The sequence below is a fragment of the Ambystoma mexicanum genome, chromosome 11 (genome assembly GCF_040938575.1).
Source record: "Ambystoma mexicanum isolate Mex_15411 chromosome 11, UKY_AmexF1_1, whole genome shotgun sequence".
NCBI classification, from domain to species: Eukaryota; Metazoa; Chordata; class Amphibia; order Caudata; family Ambystomatidae; genus Ambystoma; species Ambystoma mexicanum.
In genome coordinates, this window is record NC_090934.1 from 1,064,264,798 (window position 1) to 1,064,289,947 (window position 25,150).

At 44.8% G+C, this 25,150-nt stretch overlaps 1 protein-coding gene across 4 annotated transcripts in view; it reads right to left on the reverse strand.

Moving 5' to 3' along the window:
• The window catches only part of FANCI (FA complementation group I), a 1,757,660-nt gene that overhangs the window by 515,251 nt on the left and 1,217,259 nt on the right, over positions 1 to 25,150 (reverse strand). For all 4 annotated transcript variants that reach the window (XM_069624307.1, XM_069624308.1, XM_069624309.1 and 1 more), the window contains one exon: positions 7,466 to 7,534. In XM_069624307.1, coding sequence (XP_069480408.1) covers positions 7,466 to 7,534 — 69 coding nt within the window. The remainder of the gene's footprint in view (positions 1 to 7,465; positions 7,535 to 25,150) is intronic.

Below are 25,150 nucleotides of genomic sequence, written 5' to 3' on the forward strand. Positions count from 1 at the left end.
GCCAGTTACCCGTCATACCAGGGTCAAGAGATTGCTTTTTAAGCAGAGGGAAATCCACGCCTGCTTGACGGAGCATTGGGGGGTGAGTGGGGGGCAACATTTTCCTGGAAGGAGATGTTCTCAAACTTAGTAATCAGTGGTGCCAGCTGAGGGGCACACGATCTGACAACAGTCGCAGGGCTGATGACTCCCTTGAAATTTGTGGGCTTAATTTTCTCCAATACTGTTAGAATTTCAGACACTGAAACAACCCTGAACTTAAACAAGGCTAGCGTAATAGGAGGTCTTAAAGGTTTCCTATTTGCGCTGGTTCTATCCAGGGTACTACGGTGGGATGCAATCTGCTCCTTTATTTTTTAAATTTTACTCAGCATGGCATCCTGTATTGATATGCTCCATTTTGTGTCTTTTGTGACTGAGGACAAGAAAGGACAGAACAGGAATCTTCCAGCTCTCTTAAGTAATGTGAAGAGTTGTTTGGAGTTGTGTGCTGCCCTGTCAATTCTTTTGTCAAAGGAGGATTTTTTGGCATTGCAGATGGTGGTTTTATGGGCCTTCGCAGCAGTGGCGTATTTGACTTTGTCATAATCTGACTCAGTCGGTTTGCACCGTTGTAAAGATCTGTTTTTGTTGACTTTCAATTTCTGAATTTTAGTCGAATACCGACTTTGGAAACTTGCTTCTTCACCAGTCTGGTTTTCTCTGGGGCAAGACAATTCACTGTATTAGTCATCATATTTTGATAGACCTCAACTAAGTCGGAGGCAGTGTTATACTTCGCGAAGTTCCCAAAGGTGGTGGCAAACCACGGCATCATAGATGTTGGGGATAATACGTACATTTTACATTTCACCCCAAGCGCCTACCCTCCGTGATAGACAGGGGAGATTGAATTGGATTAGTTTGGGATTTGACCAAGGACATTGGGTGATCTCAATGTTATTCATAGTGACATTATATGTTGCCGCCCAGTCCAGAATTCTGCCCTTGATATGGGTTGTTTCATTAATGTGCTGGCAGAAACAAAGATCAGCAAGAGAGGCCTTAACAATATTTGTCAAGGGATCAGCAATTTCATCAAAGCAAGATAGAAATTTCCAACAATGATAACTTTTGCAAAGGTTTTAAAAGAGGTAGAATCAGGTCACTAAAACGGAGCAGGAAGACTGGCATATTGTTTGGGGGACGATTTATCACAATGATGTTGACTGTGGTATTATAGTCAACCAATAGTTTAACCAGTAATGCTTAACAATTAAGTATAATTACATCCTATTTGATGCATTTCGAGGGAGGGTTGATCGATCAGAGCTACTCCCCCACCCTAGCCAGTAGAACGGTCAACTCTGAGGATGTTATACCCAGCTGGAATAGCTTAAGTCAGTGCAGGACCAGCCCTGCATGAGGCCAGGTTTCTGTAATGGCACAGATGTCAATATTTTGTTCAAGAATTAAATCTGTTACTTCTGTGGAGCGTTTGACTAAAGAGCAAGTATTGAGCAGCATACATCTAAAAGTTTAGACTAGGACTTTGGGAACGGACTGTTGGTCATGACCAACTTGTGCAGCAAGCAGATCTTGCTCATTTTGGCTCTCTGAGTCAGGGGAGAGTGAGAGGGGGGTCAATGATATCATTAATATCTGAAATCAGTGAGTTGTCGATTTCGTTCACACATGAGCTATCTAAGGCTACCTGTGCCCGATTGGAATTAGTATGAATTGCCCTCTAGGGGTCCTGTGCTATATTACAATCATATCCACAGATAGTAACAGAATGGTTGGGGATATTACAGACAGGCTTAATTTAGTACTCACTGTTCAATCCAAGAGTCACCATACTATTGTCTAGGATCCAATGGAGCAAAGTAAGAGACTCTGGGCAAGTGTCTGTGCAGGGCAGCAGACCCATTTTCATGCATTTCTCTAGGATAGCAGCCCTTTTAATTTTTCTGTCTGAAGGAGCCGGAGCTGTGTGGGACATAGTACCTGTTTGTAGGGCTTGACCTGGGAGGGAGTGTGGGGGTGCCTCAGATGTTACGTACGGATGGAAAAGTAACTGGGCCAGTGACAGCCCTGCTCCCCGCCGCAAACTAGACGAGAACCAGATGAGAACTGCTGAAAAGAATGGCCTAGATGACATGCCGCCAACAGACTTAAATGCCCAAGGCTTGCTGGGAGATGAGGTTCTGTAGAACTAAGCAGCGCACAAAGAAAGTGAGCGTACAAGCTGACACACGCAAGTTAAGGCAAATAAATGTGATAGAACGCAAAGGTAAATTGTCCCTACTTCAATCAGGAATATTACAAAGAAAAACTGTAATTTACTAAATTTGTACCCTCTGTATCACTCTTCTATAGCCTCTTAGCACTGCAGGTTACAAGCTTCTCCCCATTGACCTCTCATATAAGGAGAGTTATATTCCTGTAGATTTTGTATTACTCTCATGCAACCGTTTGGCTGCTGGCAATGTGGGTTAAAATGATCCCCAATTAGTATCTCTTATCAGGAAGGTAGCGACCTCTTGGCTTCTGCCCATGTGGGTTACAATGAATCCTCAATTGGTATAATTTATGGGGAAGTTACACTCTGTCTGCCTTATTTCATTTGTTCAGTATCCAAAATGATAAATTTCACACAAGAGTCTTTTGCGGAGCGCCCTGGGGACACCTGGCTGCTCAGGCCAACTCACTGGTCTTCCTCAGCGTTTCCCTTTTTCTGGCAGGTGGTGCAGTGGCTCTTGTCGGGGCTGCCCATACGGCTGCCAGCTCTGGTCTGACTGCCACGGTCTGCGCAGTCTTTCAGGTGATCTCTAAATGCTCAGTGAGATCTCTGGCGGCGTGTCCCACACGGCGTGGCTTTCTCCAAAGCTATTTACAGCTGCGCTCGCTCTGCATAGCCACGCAACTTCTCCCGCATAGGTCTCAGCTGGTGTTTCTTCTGCCTGCACAGAATCTTCGATAATTAAATCTGCTGCCGTCTCTGCATTTAAACGTCCTGCTCAGGTGTTTCATATTATAACCACTAGACTGCTCAGTAACCTTCTTGGTACATTTAATCGTCATACATCTGACCTCCTCTTCCTCATCCCAGTACCACAGGCATTCTGGGTTCTGCAGTCCATAATGTTTTTGGTCTTTTTACAAGTTTGTGAACTGAGAGTTATTCATTTTAGGGGCGGTTGTAAGAAGAGTTTGTAATTTACTCTTCATTTTAAAACCTCTAAATAAGGTACAATCATAAAAATTTGAAGTTGATATATTTACCTGCTGAACCCCTAAGTTACCAGTTTTATGTTGGTTAGCACATTTTCCAGAGTCTGTGCTTTGGGTAGTTCTAGTGGAGGGAATTGTACTAGGACAGCATGCCATTAGGTATTTGGGTATCATTGGACTTTCAGCCTGATGAGAATATGAATACTGCGTCCCTCCTAGCGGAGTCATCACTTCCCCTTGACAGCCATCTCCTCCCATGTGATGCTACCACCCCTCTGCACACATGGGAGGAGACGTGGGTTTTAGTGATGACTCAGTACTTCTGGGCCAATTCCCCTTGAACCCTAGGGATGGTAGCCGCTTCCTACAGCACTGATATTTTGACTTACGCCACTTAAGTCATCGAATAATTCCACTAGGAGCTGTACAGCGGCTTCATTCTTTGTCTGGAAATCCCTAGCTGCATTGCCTCCCCTAGTGCTGTGATTCTGCAGTGCCTTTTTAGGACACCACACAGATTTCTTAAGACTCTTAATATATAGGGATTGGATTTCTAAGGTGAGCTACACTGTGCACAAGCTGCCTTCTAAGTGTAAGGCATATGTTTTTGATGTCTCTAACAACTTTTCCCTGCTTTAACAAAATCAGTATATTATATATGTGTGTGAAATACTAAAGTAGGGAGTATCTCATAGTGAGTTACCAAACGTTTATATCTTAGTGTGACAGTGCAATACATTTTAGATTGTGTGCACTTACCTTAGTTGGTTTCTTTTATTTATCAGCTTTAGAAGTGTTAACTGTACTACTCAACAGTACCCACTGCCGCCTTAGTTTTGGCTGGATTGTTCCTCAAAGAGTTTTATTTTAAGTCTGGTTGTGATAACCCTGTTGCCACAGGTTGGCTTCTCCAAGTCCTACCCCAGGTACTGACTTTGAAAAACCTTCCTAAGAAGTGCTCATATCTCTCTGGCGTAATGGCTTCTAAGGATCGCTTGGTCGGGGAGGGGGCCGTTTGTGAGAGACACTTTAAGACTGGGCTAATGATTCTACATATTAGCACTTTTGTTATAGACCATTTCCTGTGCATCATCCCAGGTGGATGTAAGGCTTTGACCTTCAATAAAACTAGCATTTGTAGCATGCTGCAAAATACAGAATCTTCCCTTGCATTGGTCGAGAATCAGGATTTCATTAAGGACATGGAGGATAGGATTATCCCATCTCTTTTTATCCTTGTTTGACCCCTCCCATTCACCACCTTCCTGTCTCTTCTCTTTCTTTTCCAGGCTCATGAACTAAAATGACAAAGTGTCTTCTTGCTGTGCCTCTTTCTCATGCTCTTAAGTTGCAATTCCTCGCTGTCTGTGTTTTTCCTGGTTGCAGATTCACCTGCTTGCAAAAAAGAAATAAAATGCACAGCAGGGTGGAGCATATATAATGCACACTCTTTGTAGCACCAAACACCCCGCTTTCAGAGTGATGATTGTTTATTTATTTGATGAAGTTTTATGTAGCGTTAAAGATGTTTTCATAATCATAGCCTCAGTGTCCGTAACAGCATCATGATGCTTTCAACCCATGCCAAGGGACAATCTGCATTTTCCATAACATCCCAAACGATCCTCTCCTCATACCCTGCACCATTTTACTTTAACCTTCCTGCTGGCAGCATTTCAAACAGTGGCATACAGCTAGGCCCGGCAGCTATTGAGAAATCAAGTCCAATCCTATAGCTAACCTTACATTTGGGTTTCACAAGTTTTGCTCCCTGTATAATTTTGGATGGTTGAACCATGGATTTGTCGATCTTTAGTAGTGTCAGTTTGTGGAGGCTCATTATTGAATGTCAGCATTTGGAATTGATACTGCGATGATTCACGGGAACTCGCCACTTCTCCCCAGTGGGGAACCCTTCTCTGTGAGGCCAGGAAGTTGAGGTTGCTACCCATTAGTCTCTGTAAAGGTGGTGGAAAGCAGGACCTAACAGGCAGAGACTTCCCTCATGGGGATAAGGGCTCCTGTTCCGTGAAGGAACTCCCTAGCCCCTTTTCCCTTGGCAACATGTGCTTATCAGAAATTCCTGATAACACTATTGCCTGTTATTGTAATGTCGCTTCCACCTTTGATCCACAAATTAATATGACTGCGACGAAGAAGAGCCAAGGAAACCTGCAGAGTAATAACAGGTTGCCTTACCATAGTAGTGAAAAGAGTTGGCCCCAAGAAGGCATAAAGATTATCTCAACAACAGAAAAGAAGCACTTTGACTTTATGCTGGGGAGGATCCAGCCATAGGGACTAAAGAGTGAGAAAGGACTGGTAAATAGAGAAAGCAGCCAGCATGAATCCAGCCCCGCCCGGGAAGTTCGAACTTGGGAACACAAAGCTGCAATAACACTGATCCCCAGTGGCAGGGACACCCAAGAACTGTCGGCGGAGCACTGCAGAGGAAGCCAAACTCCTGACCAGTGGAAGAGTGGGAAAGAAGCCAGTAGTGGTGTGACCTCGGGAGTTGGACCATGTGGTCCTGCAACAGCGCCGTAGCCATGTGGCCCAAGTATCGGCAGAGCCGCAAGGATGAATCAGGGGGTGAAGGGAAGGAAACAAAAATCACTGAAATAAAGCGAGTCAGCTTATCACCCTAGGAAGAACCAGTGATGCTGTCCCAACATGTAACAGATACGGGAGTACTGGGTGACCTGGTAGGGGCTTGGGGCAGCTCAAGAGTCAAGAGCGCCTCAGGAATGATCTCCTTCGTCACAGCAGTGACACTGAGAGAATCAAGCAAGGGTCAAGAGAACCTCAGAAGTAATTTCCCTCGTCACAGGAGTGATACCCAGAGAACCAAGAGAGCCTCTGGAGTACTCTCCCTCATCTCAGTAGTGAGATCCAAAGATCTAAGAGTCAAGAGTGCATCGGGAGGAATCGCCCTCATCACAGTGGTAATCCAAGTAAGAGTTACGAGGATACTAGACAACAAGAGGTGTCTGGAAGTAACCTTCATAGAGCCATAAAACACGGAATAATTGCTGGAATTGTAAAGCAAGCTTTCAGGAACCCTTGGAAAGAAATGAAGATACCCTTGAGGACAATTGCAAAAGACTATCCTAAAACAGCCCTCCAGGCTGTGCAAGGTGGGCCAGGAAAAGGGAGTAATTCTCCTGACCATACTCTCTTTGTTGAATCAGAACCTAAAGCGAAGGGTTGTTGGAGAAGAGATAAAGACTGAATCCGTTCACCAGGAGAAGGGAGTCATTCTCCTGGTACTATTTTCATTTGGTTGTTGAACCCTTTTGAAGATTAGTGTTAGGGGCAGAGTAGGTTTTTGAACAGAGGACAGACATTTTTTATTCGGACAAACACCCTGACGACGAGCATGCGAGTTGATATTTGTTTAGGTACGGATAACCCTTTAGAGGTAGAGAGAGGTAGGTTATTTTCTTTATTTTTTAAATAAAACTTTGTTGACACATGCCACCCTTTTGTCAGACTCCTTACTCCACAACACCACAATACCCAAAAGCATGTAAAACAAAGGCATGAAATCCTCATTAAGAGTGACTAGGAAACTGTAAGACACTTACAAATGCTTTGTTAAGTAAAGCTTCTAGCCCTTGCATGCAGATAATTGTACCAAAAATTGGTGGGTGAGGGGTTCCCTCCAGTTCCCACCTATAGTCACCTTATAGCATAGTGTTGTTGTTATCCAACATCTTCAAGCCTCAATACTCTCATCAGGGACGCAGTTCAGGTGCGATAAGTACCACTCTCACTGCTACTGGGAATACTGGTCCCTGTAGTTTCAATTTCAGACAGCAAGGAACCAACACTCCCACGTTACCTACTAAGCCAAAGACAGTGGGATGCAGGTGAGGGCTGTGAAAGGAGAACAGAGGCCTGAACATGAAATAATTATCTGTTTTAGGGAACCTGAAAAGGGACTCCCCGCCATGTTGATGCTGCACATGTCCACATTACATGTTGGTTATAGTGATTCAAATATATGTTGCCTGGTTATTGTGGATTTTGTTGAAGCAATCTATGGTGCAGCAGGTTGCAATAGTATTTGTAGTTGTGAACCATCTCAAGATGATTACATATTTTGAGGTAGGTTTAGAGGAGCAAAGTGCATAGTTTACAAATCATTCCAAGCTCCACTGGTATTATTCCATATACAGATATGTATTCTCTTGCAATACATGCATGCCTCTTTTTTCTAATAACATGAACAGTACACTGTAATACTTACGCACGCGGTGGGGGCTGCAGTCTTAGGGTTGACAATGGCATAATGGAACTGCTTCTGGACCTCTATATCCTGCAGCAAACATACAAAGAGGAAAAACATTCAAGGACCCACTGCATTTTTCTTTGAAGCAAATGATCTTGAAGGTTGTCAACGGTCAGTCCATTCAAAATACGCAGCTAAAAGATTTTATTAGATGCCTCCATGCGAAAATGAATGCAGCCATAAAACCTGGATTGCTTTGTGGCCCAAAATACCTGTGCCAACATTAACAGCCTTTGCAAGTTCCAAGACATTTGTCTGAGTGGCATCGTGTCAAACAGACACAATATATTGTTCATAGAAATACATTTTACGTATGTATCTGCCAAAACAATTAAATGACGCAAAACTTCCATTCAAGCAGTTATTCCAAATTAAATCAGCTTCCGACTGCAGTATCACTCAAATGTTTAACAAAGAAGGCATAAAGGTATCAACAATAATATATAGGACGAGGCTTTAGAACCGAAGGGCCAGCCAGGGCCAAAGAGTAACGATGGGCGCCAGGGTCCAAAGAAAAAGGCCTTAAGCTGGGAAAAATAGTCCTAATTCCCCAAACAAACTGAGAAACATGTATTGTGTGATAACACTGCATGTTGTGATCTCAGAGCCAGCTCCAGAGCAAACAGAGAAATCAGTGGTGGAGTAAGAATGCTGCAGGCTGAATATCAAATCCAAATCTCAGAGCCAACGGATCCAAACCATTGGCAAAGTGAAAACGCTGTATCCTGCGATATCAAGTCCAAATTTCAGAAATGGTTAGAAAAAACATTTTGCTGACTGCAAAGCCCAAGATTGGGACCAAGAGAAAAGAGGCTGAAGGCACCATGGAGAACCAAGAGACAAGAGAATCTACTTGTTCACAGCAAACGCTGCCTGCACAGGTACCCAGTCTATCACCCGGAGAAAACTTGGATAAATCTTTCTTCTGACTGAAACCAGTGCATACTGGATATCAGCGACCCCTACTCCTCAAAAATCTGAGACAAGAGAAAATTGTTGAATACCAATACTGATCAGTGAAGATTCACTGACTGACCACCCTAGACATTTTGGAATTAAGGTAATGTTTAAATGCATCTTTCAGTCCGCCTTTTATATAATCAAATATATCACAGGCCCTAATTCACAAATGGCAATTTAGGACCATTTGGAACAAACTTTCTGTGTAGGAACTCAAGCAAAGTTTGGAAACTGTGTGGAAACTGTTGCATTTACAACCAATTTGGCCAGTAAGATCGATCAAAAAGAGTAATTACTTAGCGGTAAGGAACACGTTACTTACCTTAACTGTTGTTCTCCAGCATGGGTCTGGCATGGATTCACAAGCTCATGAATATTCCCCGTCGTCAGGCAGGGAATCCTTGGTAAAGAAAAATTCAATTTCAGTTTCGTTTCTGAACTGTCTTTCTACTAGTAACCAATCACTGGACTCTGGGTCATAGTGCCCCCAGCCAATGACTGCCCTCTACCTAAGCCCCTCCTCTGGCAGCCTTCTTCAGATTTGGTAGCACGTAAAGTAGCAGTAGGACCAAGAGTAGAGCCGCAGAGGGGTAGGCGGGAGGGTTCGCATGTGAATCCATGCCAGACCCATGCTGGAGAACAACAGTTACAGGTAAGTAACTTGTTCGTTCTCCAGCATGGGGTCTGGCATGGACTCACATGCTCATGAATACAAGAATACATAGCAGTACCCACATGCACAACCACGGGAGGTGGCAAGGCTCAACATTAAGCATTTCAACAACTCAACATTAAGCATCTCTTACCTCCTCACCAGGCTCACCTTCAAGCGAACAGGTTGCGCAGCACTGCTTGGCCGACTCTGGACTCCTCGCTGGAATCCCGGTCGATGCAGTAGAATCTCGTGAGTGTGTGCGTCGACCTCCACGTAGCAGCCCTGCAGATGTCGAGCAGGGGCACACCAGACCGGAACGCCGTAGTAGCAGCGATCGCTCTGGTTGAATGGGCTCTCGGAAGGCCGGGCAACGGTCGGTTTGCCAACCGGTGACAGTGCATGATGCAGCCGGAGAGCCATCTGGAAATGGAAGCCTTTGAGAGGGCCTTCCCTTAGTTCACAGGGCCAAAGTTCACAAATAGCTGTGATGTCTCCCGAAAACTCTTTGTGTGGTCCACGTAGAATTACAGCGCTCTAGCCACATCCAGCGAGTGCAAAGTCCTCTCAGCCGGCGATGAAGGCGATGGGAAGAGAACAGATAACACCAACGGCTCAATGAGATGGAAGTCCGACGGCACCTTGGGCATGAAAGAAGGGTGCATCCTCAGTACTACCCTCATCTCGTGGAATGTCAGATATGGAGGCTTACAGGAGAGGGCCTGGATCTCTCCCACTCGTCGTGCGGAGGTGATGGCCACAAGAAAAGCTGTCTTCCACGATAGGAACTTCATCGGTGCCGAATGCAGGGGCTCGAATGGCGGACCCATGAGCCTGGTCAGCACCACATTGAGCTCCCACGCCGGGGCCGGAGCCTTCACGGGCGGGAACGAACGGAACAGTCCTTTCATGAACTCCTTCACCAGGCGGTGCGACCACAGCGACGACCACCCTGGAGGTCTGGTGTAGCGGGAGATAGCCGCCAGATGGATTTTGATCGAGGCATGTGCCAGCCCCGCCTTGGCCAGCGACAGCAAGTACGGCAATACTTGAGGGGCTGTGATCCGTAGAGGGTTGATCTTCTGTGCACGGCACCAGACAGAGAACCTCTTCCACTTATCTACATAGCACTTAAGAGTCGAGGATGCCCTGGCATTTGCGAGAACTTCCTTGCAGTCCACCGGGATATCGTAGCCTCCGAACTGTAGTGCTGCAGGAGCCAGGCCTGCAGGTTCAGCGATCCCGGGTCATGATGTAGGATGGTACCTCCTTCCCTGACAAGCAGATCCTTGTCCGTCGGCAGTTTGACTGGGGGAGACGCTGACATGTCCAGAAGGTCCGGGAACCATATCTGCCTCACCCAAGCCAGTGCGACTAAGGATCATCCTGCACCGGGACCGTCTGAGTTGACTGATGAGTTGCAGAAGCAACGGCGGGAACGCATACAGGAACAGGCCGTCCCAGGGGAAAGAGAATGCATCACCCATGCTCCCCAGCTGGGGAAAGCTGCTGGCGAACCTCCGGCACTTGGTGTTCGTTGCCGTCGAGAACAGATCGATCTGGGGATTGCCCCACCGTCAGAATAGGATATCCACTTGATCCTGCCAAAGATCCCACTTCAAAAAAGGAAAAAACCTTAAAAACTGGCTGTCACAGGCAGATCGAGTTAAACCTATCTGTCGACAACCCACATTAACTACACAATGGGGTTTTCAACCCATTATGGGACATTTCCTGTGTGGGTTTTGCAATGCTTGTAAGTCTACTACAGCATGTTCTAAAATATGCCTTAATGATAAAGTCTGGTCCCTTAAACAACATACGACATGCAACTCTTCTAATGTGATCTATGTTATAGTCTGCCCTTGTAATAAATCTTACATAGGTAAGACAGCAAGACCGGTTAAAACGAGAATTTCGGAGCATAAATCAAGAATTCGGACGAACACTAGTGGCTCACTTCTTAGAATTGAATCACAATTTTGATGATTTCAAGTGGTGGGCATTGGAACGAGTTGTGGGTACTGATCGTCTCAATACTGCTACAAGATTGGCACAGAGGGAACAGTGGTGGATGTATCAGACCGACAGCTACCACAGTGGACTTAACCATCAGGAAGAATGGCTCCAGTGTGTGACTTGAGTACTATGGTTCATTTGTTCACCACCAATTATAAACAACCTCTTCCCCTCTTTTTGTACTGTCTTCATCTGTACTTAGAGGATGGTCTTCCACCGTTCAATATTGGGGTAGCCATTGATGGGCATATATCATTACACGCATCAGACAGTGATGCTGTAACAATTTAGAGAGTTTTATCAATTGTTTCTCTATCATCTTTTTGTGTTACAGCACCATGGCTGGTCATTTGATGGCTTTTTTCTAATAATGGCACGCTATTGAAGGTTCATGCTTCATATCATTACTTTTGTGTGTGTTGCCCCTGTGGAGGGGATTAACTAATGAAGCACTGTTGCATGACTTTTTGTGGTGGTCTATATACCAAATTAGAGAGATCATTTTAGCCTTACTATCGCTTGCCTTTCCCTTTTTCTGTTTGCTACTTACTTTCTCTTGTTCCTTTTGCTTCCCGGCATTGTTTCCGGTGATCTGGGGGCCTCGCTGCAATATCGGTATGACAATTGAGGTCCCTGCTATTAGGTGGCGTAAATATGCGCTTTGCCCCTTTAAAATTCACTAGACTAAGGAAACTAAGTCACATGACAATTTGCGTCAGTCACGTGGCACGATGAGGCGTTATTTCATTTAGCCAAGAGTCCTCCTTGAATTCGGAAGCAGCTGCTTTGAGCTGCGTTTCGTTACGGCGGCCATCCCGCACACGGAATTAGCTGAAGCAGCTATTTTGAGCTGCGCTTCGCTACGGCGGCCATCCTGCACACGGAATCAGCGTGAGCAGCTGTTCTGAGCTGTGCTTCGTTACGGCGGCCATTCTGCACACGGAACCGGCGTTATTTTTTGTTTTGTTTTGTACCTTTTTTCCTGTCACTGCTTATTTGCCGACTTTATCGGATTCCGTGGCCTGTTCCCTAGTGTTTACTAGTGTAGGAGGAGGAAAGGGAGGGGGCCAGACTCCATTGTGGGCGCCCTTTCTTTTTCCTTTCCATTTTTCTTTCTCTCTCCTTGTCTCCTGGCTTTCCCGCTATATAGTGGCCTCTGGAACTATAGGAGACATATTGCTTGAGTGGAGTAGCCGGCTTCCAGGAAAATCTCCTAGAGTAGATTTGTACTACCTGAGGAGAATGAGATTTAGAGGCTCTTCCAGCATTGTACCTATTGTATCTATTATGTCTATTATTATTGCCGTTGAGACTGAGGGCCCATTTTTAGGAAGGAATGATATGTTTGAGCGCATGTGATTCTCTCATGGCTCCTTTTCATAACCCCTTCCTATTTTTCCTTGTTTATTTCTTTTCCTCTTTTCTATGCAGGATCGGATCTGCACAGGATTACCGGATGATGGCATATTTTCCCCACTTAGCCTGAACTACTGTGCACCTGGACAAGATTCCAGGGGAGTATCATCAAGAGAAATAATAATATTTCTTCTCTCTACCCTGATGGCTATTTTTCGAATACACCTAATGGAAATTTTTCCCTTTAAAGGTATGGAAATGGTATTTATCTATGTATGGGACTGCCGGGAGGTCCCTCACTCTGCATTTTAGCTTTATTGCCACTGGGATGGTAGTGGATTCTCATATTGACTCTGGTTTCCCTCTCCCTGCTATGCCATGTTGGATTACATAATCTCTTTAGTATATTCACGGCTTTGACATAGGGACTATAAGCCACTCTGTCACTTTTTACTAATTCAATTGGGTTCCCCTTGTCTGATTTACGTACAGTTTATGGGGCTTATCCTGGATTATTACTAAGGAACCTAGGATTTTTAACTGCGTGGAGGATGCTACATGTGGGGTTGTTAGATCGGTTCAAGGAATGTTCTAATCAAAAAAAAAATTTGTATACATATTTTTGATTTATGTGTTACCTTACATTTGTTCTTTTCCTTTTTTTCTTTTCCCTCCTCTGGTCTTTTATATATCCACCTTCAATGTAACCCTTACTTCCGAATATCAACAAGAGGGAATATATTGAACATCTGGGTGAATTAAGGAAGAACTATTTGAAGAAGATTGGATATATGGAATAAATTCAAAAGACACTGTTTGTACTATGTGGCCCTAGAAAGACATTGTTTGTACTAGGTGGCCCCAGATGGCTCTTGACTATTTAAATGCAGAGTATTTGGATGTTTAGATTTTAGAATTTATCACCTAATCTGCCCTCTCCTGAGGAAGACGATTGTCAAGCCTTCTCTCTCCTGCTACGGCGAGAGACAGACAGCTTAGACATTGTTATTTTTATCGTCGAAACTACCTATGTTCAGATACCAGTACAGCCCACGATACGTTTGGGAGCTGTACTAGGTACCGGTTGTTGACTATTTTGGTCAGATTGGGGACAAGCACAGGTTAGCTGTTTGTTCTCTATAAAGAAATGGTGACTATTTTGGTCAGAATGGGGACAAGCACAGGTTAGCTGTTTGTTCTCTATAAAGAAATGGTGGGCTGGACTAAGGCATAACCCTTTTCATCTCGCAGACAATATTGATTATTGTTGATCTGCGTGACTTTAGTGCCTTACATAACTCCTTAAGCCTCACTAACTAACTCTTACATATATATAGAGATTGGTTATAATACATCCCCCTGGTTAAATACATTTGGGGTTTCAATTGAGGATCTTTACTGTCCACGGAAGTTATGTACTTTTGAATTAAGCTAGGCACAATGCACTTATGCTTACATCCTAGGATGTTCAGTAAAATAATATGCACTTTAACTGGATATGCTTAGCATCAATTATGTGTTTTTATGCTGTTTTTAATTGTACGGTAATTGAATATGTGTTTATTAAAGATTGATTGAATATATCTCTATGTTCCTTGACCTGATCTGTCCCCTTATTTAGCTCCCTCACAGTGGGCAGTATATTCCATTGATTGATTCTATGGCTCTATTCCCATGAACTTCCTTTTTTTCCCCCTTGGTGGGTTTGTCTTACTTTGGTTCTCCCCTGGGTTCATGGTGTTGGGGACGCCTATTTTTTTTTTTATTACAAAGATCCCACTTGTGGCAAGAGCGCAGCTCCCTGCTGAGTGAGTCGGCGACTGTGTTTTTCACTCCTGCCAGATGAAAAGGTACCAGGAACATCCCCTGGGCGACGGCCCAGTGCCACAGATCCTGCGCTTCCTTGGATAGGGCTGGGGACCTGGTGCCTCCCTGTTCCGGATGTAGAACATTGTGGTGGCGTTGTCGGTGAAGACCCGTACCACTTTGCCCTTGAGGGCCAGAAGGAAAGACTTGAAATGACTGATGAGATTCACTCCTCTAGTGCAAACTATTAGTGTTTTTTCACTTCGTATTTTGGTGTCTCTGGGTATCTCTCAGCTGCCACAGAGCTCCTGCCTTCCAAAGATTTTCTCTTTGTAGGAGTGGTACTCAGTGATTTGGAGGCCAAGTTGGACGATCTCTCTTTGAGAGCCTTCAGAGTCATCGAGTGACACAACCTACAACTTTGTGTTCAAAGAAAAAAGCAGTGAGGTTCGGTAAGCAACATCTTCACTTTGCATTCTTTGCATCTTTATTTTGAGTAAAACATCAAGGATTTGGTACTACGTTAGAAATGTTCTGTGGTGGTGTAGAACATTCTTTGCGTGATGAGCATGTGAAAAAAAAGGAACTGAAGTGACGAGGTGCAAGATATATATATATGTATGGATTAAATAGTTGAATATCGAGTTGCATAGGAAAACCGAAAAATAAATCGCTAATAACTATAGACTTGCATCACGGATTTGGCTGAAATTTTGCAAACAAAATTTTTACAGGATTAACCGTGGCTAGCCGAAAATGAAAATTAAATAAAATGTCAATTGGAGGGGGGGAAAGGATGCAATTGCATCAGGCTAGAGGTGGGGAGGGGGGAAGAGGACACCATGTGAAATTGGGGGGTAGGGGAGAGGAGTGGGGACCAAGTTCAGAGCTCAACCGTTTTCTCATTAACAAGGTTATTCGGTGGGAAAACCGCATTTATAAAAGAAAACACGATCAGGAATGAAAGTGTGTCACACAAGACAATGAGTACTGGTGAGGGAGGGGGTGGGAGAGGGCTAGGGAGGGAAACAGGAGTTGCGGGTAGTGAGGTGAGCATGCCAAGAGGAGGGGGCAATTGGCGACAGTGCCTTGGAGGCCAGTGAAGAGTTTGGGATTTTGTGCACTTTTTACAGATGTCCACGGTTATTTGCGGGTGCCTACAGATCTTTGAAGGGATCTTTTTTCAGATTTACATCCGTCACGCAACCAGGACCGTTTCCCCTTAAGGTGTGCTTTACCAACAAGAGTCTGATTTATAAATATTGACCCCTGCATACTTCTGCTCAAACGCATTAACAGTAGCAGGAGATGTATCAGCAATACTAAGACAACCTATCTTGTCCTTCGTCACATTAATCACATTATTATACAAGTTAGATTCCCAGATGTTATTCCAACGTAGGAATCTGCCATTATTACTTTTCATAACCACAGAAGTATAAACCCGGGACTTCTTTAAAGGGTTATCTTAGCAAGCCCATCCAAGAGATAGTGGGTTACAACTTTAATTCCTTTTGATAACCTGAAAACCTTGATGGTTTATCAAAAGTATAATTGCCTGGTATATATAGGATGTGTATTATTCACTGCTCTAAAACCTGTTTCCATAAGGATCTCACAAATATAGAGTGCTTTGTCTGAGGTAACAGGATTGACTAGTTGCGGTCTGGGCACTTGGAATGCTTCCCCCCTCACCACCAGGGAAGGCGAAATTGCCTTATCGTAATGTTCTTTCTATGGATTTTTCTCCTGCAGATCATCTGATAGATATTCCTTCCAGCTTTGCTGCTTCGGAAAAGTTTCGACAGCGGGGCGTAGTGGATTTCGACCATCGATCCTTCTTGTTCAGCGTCTGGTCGTTGGCTACACACGTGATTTCAGGCGTCGCATAAGTACCACGCCACTACGGCCAACCTCAGTTCCCCTTTTTTCCAGAGCACCACACACTGCAAAGGAAAACAGAGAACAAAAGGGCTAATGAGCCCTTTAAAAAGAAAGTGATATATGCCTCCAAAGGTGGAACAATTGAAAAATGATCACTAAAGGTAGTGTTAGAAAAATTTTCGTTTTAGGACTGTGGCAGGAAGATAGAAAACGTACACAGAGGACCAAGTCAATGTGAAATAGAAAGATACACACCAACCACCAACTTTCTGTGCAGGGATGGATACAAGAGGAGATGAGCAATCTGCGGGAGAAGAATCCATAGAAATAACAAGGTAATTTTTCCTTCAATGGATTGCTTTTCTCCTGCAGCTTACTCATCTGATAGACTCCCAAAGCAGTAACGAAGGAGGCAGCAAGTAAGTTATATCAACATTTTTTGCAGCACTGCCCTGCCAAAACGCACAACCGAAGCACGAGCCACATCCAGGCTATAGTGCTTTGCAAAGGTGTGCAAAGATGACCATGTTGCGGCGTGACAAATCTCCCATACAGGGAACCCCTCTGCAGTGCGTTCGACGCAGAGACCCCCCCCCCCCCCCCGTTGTGGAATGGGCCCCGATGCCTGCTGGTAATTGTTGTTACCCAGCTGCCTGGTAACATTCATCAATGCAGAGAATTATCCAACGGGATAAAGTCTGCTTCATTATGGGCATGCCCTTTGTTATGATCAGTAGTCAGGATACTCATAAAGGATACTCTGGTAGCCGGCTGTGATCTTCAGGTTACTTTATTCAGGTTACTTCACAAGGAGATAGGAAGTACAGTACTAGGGAAAACCACTGGCTCCCACCACCCAGGCAACATCATCACCAACTGACCTGGGTAGAATATCATGCAGTCAACATTCCAATCAGTCACACTCAAGGCATTCCATTCATGACCTCACACCTGCAGACACACAGCATGCATTCACAGGGAAGGATAAAGCAGGGGAATAAACATATAATCGGAATACCACTCCTAACACCTCCCTTCCTTCCCCCTAACAACACACACAATACAACAATCTTACAGGCTAAGGAAAAAGCCACAAAGAGGTTGTCAGCTCTCCTTTAGCTGTTCTGGCGACAGAGTAACTCAACGCCCTCTTAGGATCTAGACGATGGAACTGTTCCTCCTGCTTAGAAGGATGAGGAGGAGGATAGAAGACCGTAAGGTTGATGGACTGTGACAAGTGAAACTCTGATACAACCTTGGGGAGGAAGCCAGGCCTTACCCTGAGTGAAACATTCTCCCGGAAAAAGCACAGGAAGGGTGGTTTACAGCATAAGGCCTGTAGCTCACTCACTCGCCTAGTGGATGTAATAGACACTAAAAAGGCTGTTTTCAAAGAGAGAAGCCTTAAAGGACAAGAGTGTATAGGCTCAAAAGAAGCCGCCATCAGAAATATAAGAACCAGATTCAGATCCCAATCTGGGAGAACAAAGGGGGTTGGCTGAAACGTATTCACAAGGCCTTTCTGGAATTGTGCCATTACTGAGATTGTAAAAAACAAACCTTGATCCGGGGATCTCTTGAACACAGACAAAGCCGCCAAATATCCCTAGACTGTGTTGACCTGAAGGCCTGCAGAGGCCAGTCACAGAAGGAACTCCATCAATGTAGTGGTGGGGCAAGAGATGGGGTCAATCTCGCGTTCCCTGCACCACGTCTCAAATCTTCTCCATCTGCACGCGTACAAAGATCTTGTAGATGGTCTGAGTGCAGCCAGCAACACCTCAAGTACTTCCTCAGAGAGGTCCCAGTCATGATATCTCATGCTCTCAAGAGTCACGCATGTAGGTTGAGGGATTCCGGGTTTAGATGGAGTAGCCAGCCTTTCGACTGGGTTAGGAGATCCGGACGCCGAGGCAACCTGCCAATTGCGGCATTGCTTGATTTTCTGAGGAAAATATACAATGTGGTACACAAAAACATTGAGTACATTCGAGTCGTGTTCTCGATGCAACGTGCAGAAAAAAGGAACTGAAGTATGGGGTCTAGAGACGTGATATATATGCATTCCGCCTGACGTCACTTCCGGAGCCGACGATCGAAAGCCGAGCAAGACGGATCGACGGCTGAGTCAAGGTCCACTATGCCCCCCAGTGAAACGTTTCCAAGCAGCAGAGCTGGATGATGGATATCTATCGAGATGAGGAATCTGTGTGAGAAAAGCAATCCATTGAACATTTAGTACCTGCTATATCCCAAACTAGGATTCTGAGTGTGTTGCATTACTCAGCCATATTCAAAACCTGTTTAAAATCCTCACCAATATATTTTTATTTGGAAACTCTTCTTAGGGGACAGACCCCAATTAGGAGAGACTTCCCTGACACAAAGGTGAAAATTATGTTACCGTTTCCTCCCGAGAATATTTAGATTCAGATCCTGATTGCATTCGGCCCTTGAGAAATCCACCATCTTGTCAATCAATCTCTTCTAAGAGTGTTTGCCCCCCCCCCCAAACGTTTGTTTTGTCCTCATCATTTGGCAGGTGCCCCTTTCCTTTAGATGTCTTACCGCACCCCTTACCCCCAACACTTTCAGCAAAGTTACTCCAAAGTATCCCACAACTACAGACAAACCTGTTTGTAGTTAGAAAATCAGGAGGGAACTTCAAAGTGTTTCCCCCACATCCTGCCACCAGATCATTAGCATCTCTCTACCCAATGAATGAGGTGCCAATTGTTGTACCATGAACAAATTACTATACTTCCTCCACAAAATAATCTCTTGCAGGAGTTTATAGAAAAGATTCTAGTGGGAAAATCCAATAACAGAGATGATCTGGCATCCATTTTATTCTCTACACATCAGATCTTGAACCTGAAGGGATGTTCAAGGTTTTCATAACAATCAGGAATTCGTTTCTTACCATCACCCGCCCAACCCGAAGGTTTCAACATAATTTAGTCCTACCCTGTTGCAACTTCATGGGATGTCGTCCAAGGGCAGGGTATTTGCCAAAAACAGAACCAGTGGAGCTGCCTATAGTAGCAGTTTCAACCTAAATTTTAATCCAGTAACCAAACTGCCAAGAAAAAGTGGACTGTTAACTGATTTTGATTCCCATTCAACCTTCCCCATCTCTTTACCAATTAGATCAGGATATTTTCTGTTCTGCCTGATTAGCGGTATCAGGAAGAACAATTACTTCATCCCTTTCCATTGGTTTCTTTCTTTCGCTTCAACTTCTTTCTCACAGAGGTTTTCATTGTATCCAATAATTGTACGGCTACTACCAGGAAAAGTGGGGACAGTGATTTTTCTATCGGATAGGTTCCCATTGCAAGAACATACTCTCCCATTTGGTAACTCTAGAACTTTGTCGAGTTTGTTTTCAAATCTAATATAAAGAAAAGTTAGTTGATATTCAATATATAGCTTTCCATAATTGCCAATTTCTTCTCAAATGTATATTCTGCGTTGGTCTCCCTTAGTGCCAGTCAAAATCCTGTGGGAGCCCACATCCAGCCGCACTTATGTCTACTGTTCCAATTTAATCATCTTTTTTTCTGTCCTTTCTGGTAGGTCAGAATCAGGAGACTGACACAGAGGCCGATTGTTAGGACTTTTATTAAAGAAAGAAGGCCTAAGCTCTCCCTAAAGCTGCAACTTCAACTCAACTCTAAAACAGAACAATTAAAGGGTGCTTGTCAGGAGGCCTAAACAGAAATACAGTCCTTGGTCCAGAATCTAACCTAGTTCCGGTCCCTACCTCTCAAAATGAAATAACAAACAAGCATATGCATTAGGAACAACCCAATTAAAAGGGAAGGGCTTCTGGCTTCGGAATCCCACCCTTTGGCCTCATTAGCATAGGTTCTTGCCTATGTGTACAATTCCAATCATACATAATACAGTTTGTATCCTGCTTGAGGGCCGTCTTTGGACTCCAGTCAAGCCTCTGTCTTTCTTCCCCACTCTATGTTTCTCACAATCGTTTCTCCCTTCGGGGAAAATTTAGCCTTTCTTGCTCCCGCTACTCAGGATCCTCTCAGTCTCCTCCCCACTCTGGGGCTTCTCGGTTCCCTCCACACTGCGGAGCTTCTCGTTCTCTCCCCACTCTGGTGTTTCTCTGTTCTCAACACATTCAGAGGCTTGTTTCTTTCTCAATCCCCACTCCAGGCTTTTTGGTTCTCTCATCACTTTGCCAGTTCTCGGTTCGCTCCCCACTGTTGGGCGTGATGAATCAGAGATGATTCCCCCAGAAAATCTGGGCTAGTACCCTTCTCATGTGGTCAGGGAAAGGCAGAGGTTTCCTGATCCTGACCATCGGGGTGGTGTTCTGCGGGAGGATCACATGAGGAGGGAAGCAGGTCAGGATGAATGAGAATCCCCCTTTTATAACTTTCACCAAGACCCCACCATCCTAATGGCATAAAATTGAAGCTGTGAGAAAAAGAGGATTTGACCATCAGGGACTTCAAGTCCCACAATGCCCAAAGTACTGGGCCGAAGAAGAGGGCGCAGAGGTACGAGAACCTACTCTCCTCCTCCTTTCTCATTTTTAGCTTAAATCCTATATTTTGAATTGGAAACGCCTCACAGACCTGAATCAGTAATAATGGCATAATTTACTGTAGACCTGAGTACTTCATTGGCGTTTCCTTGTGTTCAGTAAAAAGTAAGGATCACAGGCTGTTAGGCAGAAACCTGTGCAGTTCCCTTGGGGAACACTGCAAAAGATTTAAGACTACAGGTATAGCAGTAAACCCACTTGGTAGCAGTCTGCACCACCGAGATTTACCTGGTAGCTGTGGCTGAGCAGTCAGACTTCCCTCAAGAAGAGTTAGGCAGTATGCAAAGTATACACAATATGTACTCAAATACAATAGCACAAGCAAACACTGACCAGAGCTTGGTTTCAGAAGTATATAGTTATTTATTTTAAGAACACATAAGTTGAAAACACTCTAGCAATATATAGTAAAACACTTCAAACACAGTTATATGGAAAGCAGTCCCAACCCTTATTCCTAACTAGACAACTCTTGGTTAACACCACATAATTCAAACAGAGGTGAGTGCTTAACTTTAGATGACACTCTAGTAGGTTCAAAGAAGGGAGGGAAAAAGAGCAGAATTAGGATAGACACACCACTCTAAGGTCAAGAACACTCTTTGCAAGTTCAAGGAAGCACAAAGTCACAGGTGAGCAAAAGTCACTAGGCAGGGCTCACTCTTAGAGCAGACGGAGCGAAAATGTGCCCAAGATCACACAGTTATTAGGGATTCAGAGTCTTGCAAACGAGTTCAGAAAGAGTTTAGAGAGGCTTAGAAAGTTTAGCCAGGGTGTCCCAGGCAATCCCAGGTTCGAAAGCCGGGGGCTAAAACTACCCCGTACAGTCGGTAGCAAGGGAAGCCAGGCGGAACACGGTACCTTAAACGGGAAGGATCCTCCAGCGGTGGCAGTTGTTCCAGGCAGTGGCAGCAAGGCTCGACGTCGGTCAGGGAAGAAGCAGATCTCGCTGAAGAGCAGAAGAAGAAGGTCGTTGCACTGCCCGGGAAGAAACCAGCCGCGGAGTCCTCCGGTTAAAGGGTTGTACCGACTTTCGCGGTTGTGGTAAAAGTGTGGTATTCCGGTTGCCGGGGTGCTTGGCACGGGCAAGGCGGCCACGAGATACCTCGAAGAAGCGGAAAGAAGGTGAAAACTGGTTGTCCCCACCAGTCAAGGGAAGGAGCCACTCCGTTAAGAGTTCTCCTCGGTCGTTGGGAAAAGTGGTGAGACGGTTCAGCAGGGCTCCACCGGGTGGTGTCGTCGTGGCAGGTCGGCTCAGCTCTTCCCTCGTCGGATTCTTGGTCCTGTGGCGACTTCTAAAGTTCCAGTCCCCAAAGCCCTGCTTTTATGCAGCAAACCCCCATTCACCCAGCCTAGCTGTCACTCAAACATGCTAAGTGGTGAGCCGGCCGGCTCACCACTTGGGCCAATCAGGACGGAGTGCGACTTGAGTTACCAAGGTAACTCAGTCCAGGGTGCCTAAATCCCCCTCCACCCCTCCTAAGTACCCCAGACAGAGTGGCACCACTTTGGAGGGCTTCTGTGGAGAAGCCCGCCAAAAGTGGAACAAAGGGCTCCACTTTGGGTCAGAGTTACAGAGGCGAACGCCAACGCCATTTTAGGATCAAGTTTTGGCAAAGAATCCCAACCGGAGTTATAATAATAAATATATAAACCGGCGGTATGTTTGAGGCTACCCTAAATAAATAATTAAATGTGTTAGCCTAAAACAATGGGAAATCCCATAGGAAAATATTTGCGGTTGAATATAAAAAGTAGTTTCCACTGCCACCAGCCAAAACTCGATCAGGGGGGACGGAGACATGCCCCCTTGACTAACAGACCCTGGGGCAATCGAATTGCCCCAGCCAGTACGTCCACAATATGATGGTTTGTACTGGTTCTGTTCAGGATTTAAGACTAGTAAAGTCTTTGGAGACTTTACCTGCCCTGGGAGACAGTAGTCAGTCCCAGGGTATGGAGTCTATGTTGGGGAGTCCCTAGGACACCCCCGAGTTACTGCACAGAGGGTGCTGTGTAACCCACATTACAAAAACACATGAGGCCCTATGGAGTAAAAGACCCCATAGCCCATTCAACACAAGGTTAACTAAAGAAACACTCTTCAAACATGCCCAAGAGTGAGGGAAAAAGTGTCTCACTCTTGGCAGGAGAAAGAAAGAAACCCCAAGAAATCCAGCAAAGCTGCTGGTGGACTCACTAGGTAGGGAAATTCAGCCTAAACAGAGAATTCTCCCTAACACAGGCTACAAAAGAACAAAAATGTTTTAATACAATAACCCTCCTGAAGAACCATTGTAACCAATAGGGAAACACGAGGGATAACAAGTAAAAGAATAAACCCGATATTGGAGCACAAGAATTGCAGTACTTGTGTTATTTTTAGTTTGTAGCATTGGGCAGTCTGAAAGCTTACAAGTACACATTTGTGCAGCTCCATTGAACTTTGACGTAATCAACACTAAGGAAACTTTAGGTTGAAACTGCTTCAAGGCTGCAACATCAATTATACGAGACTGCAAGTTGCAGCCTCAGTGTTCTTGACCCACACCTGAGAGAGACTGGGAGGCATAAATGGCCCCCTCAGGTGCAGACCATAGAGAGCAGTAGCAGGAAGTGGAGTACCAGTGGTGCCTCCACGTTGCAGTGGAAGCAGAAGCTGGAGGAGAGCAGAGACGCTGGGACCACTGTCGCGTGTTGAAAGGAAGCCAGTCCAGAGAGGGGTCTCTTCCTTCAGAGATCTTGATTGCAGAGGTTGCGCAGCGGGAAGTGTTGAGTTTGACAGCTCGCCCCCTGAAGACCGTACATGCAGAGGTTGTGTGGTGGGAAGTGTGAAGTTTAAACGTTTCCCCCATAGGAAGTCGGGCTACAGTGGCAGGCGAGCATCGGAGAGCCCTTGGAGCGAGGAGAGCTCCTATTCCGAGTGGCGCAGGCCACAGGAAAACCAAGAGAAGGAGTTTGCCAGGCTGCACAGAGCAGTAGAAGACCTGGAGGCAGCGGAGCGAACGGACACACACGCTACACTCGGGGAGTTCACTAGTGTATTGCTAAATAAACATTTTGAATACCGAACTGATATAAAGCAGAATAATAATACTTTCGAAAACCAAGCGGACTCAAAGATATGGTGACAGAACAAGAACTTTACAAGCAGACCAGAAAGGTGTGATTCTATTTATGTTGGTCAGAATAATTGCCGGAAACAAGAGAGGGCAATATTACGAGACACCAATACAAACAACTATTGCCAAAGCCAAAAGAGAATAATATCAAGGAAAGTTAAATAGAACCAACATTGGCAAAGCCAAGAGAGGGCAATTAAGAATCCAAGCGTTTGTAAAACCTATTGCCAGTGTGTAAAACAGGCCATAAGAGTAACTGACTGAAACCCACATTGCCAAAGCCAAACAAGTGTAAAAGTGAGAGAAAACCACTGTCATTATTTGGTTAATGCGGAAGTAGGGGTACAAAAGTGGCAGGAAGGCTGCCCTTCTGACAGAAGATATTCAGGAGGAGTGGAGCATAACCTGCATTGCATGTGGCAATCACAAGTGTGAAACAAATAACCCCAATGTATTTCTTGTTTTCCCAAAAGAAGTAGTCAAATTTGATGCTGCGAAGCAAAAGACATTAATTGTTGGAAACCAACCTTTACCACAGAAGTACCTTCAGTAGTTTCATTTGTCCTGGCAAGAGAGTACACCAGGGCTGAGGACCTTGTAGTGGTAGACCAGGCAGGTGAGTGGACCAGGTGGAAGTCTTTCAAGTACCGTGGCGTGGAGCAACGTGTTGAAGAAAAAGCAGCAGAACCACTATTGTATTTTGTGATCTATTGCAGAATCATCCTGACAAAGAAATGTTTGTTAATCTTAATGAACTATCGAAGTGTTCTTGGTTTATGAGAAGTTGTACTTAAATCTTATCACAAGTGGAGATAGGAAAAAACGTGTTGAACATTGTGAGCTGTTGGTGGAGTTGAAGTTGGAAGAAAAATAACTTTATTGGAACTTCGATGCGACACAACATTTCCTTATCCTTCTGGGACTGGTGAATAAGATCCTGCTTGAATCTGGGGAAGGGGAATTCACCCAGGTTATAAGGAGAAATAGTTACCAGTTTGTGAACATAACTGTTATTTCTGTTATATTGAAACTGACAAATCATGCCTTGTTAAGTTTGTTATATGGATAAGAGTGAGGGGAAGAAACCTTTTGTTGGAGGGTTTCATTTAGCTTATTTTGATAAGCAGGGAAACCCTCGCCAGGGTAGGGGATAGTGAGGCGTTTATCCAACCTTTTAATAAAATGGCATATTTTGAAAAACCTTCACAAAGTTGTTCCGCCTCACATTTCTGACCCCTCACACAGGCTTGTTTCTTACTCTCCCCACAATCTGC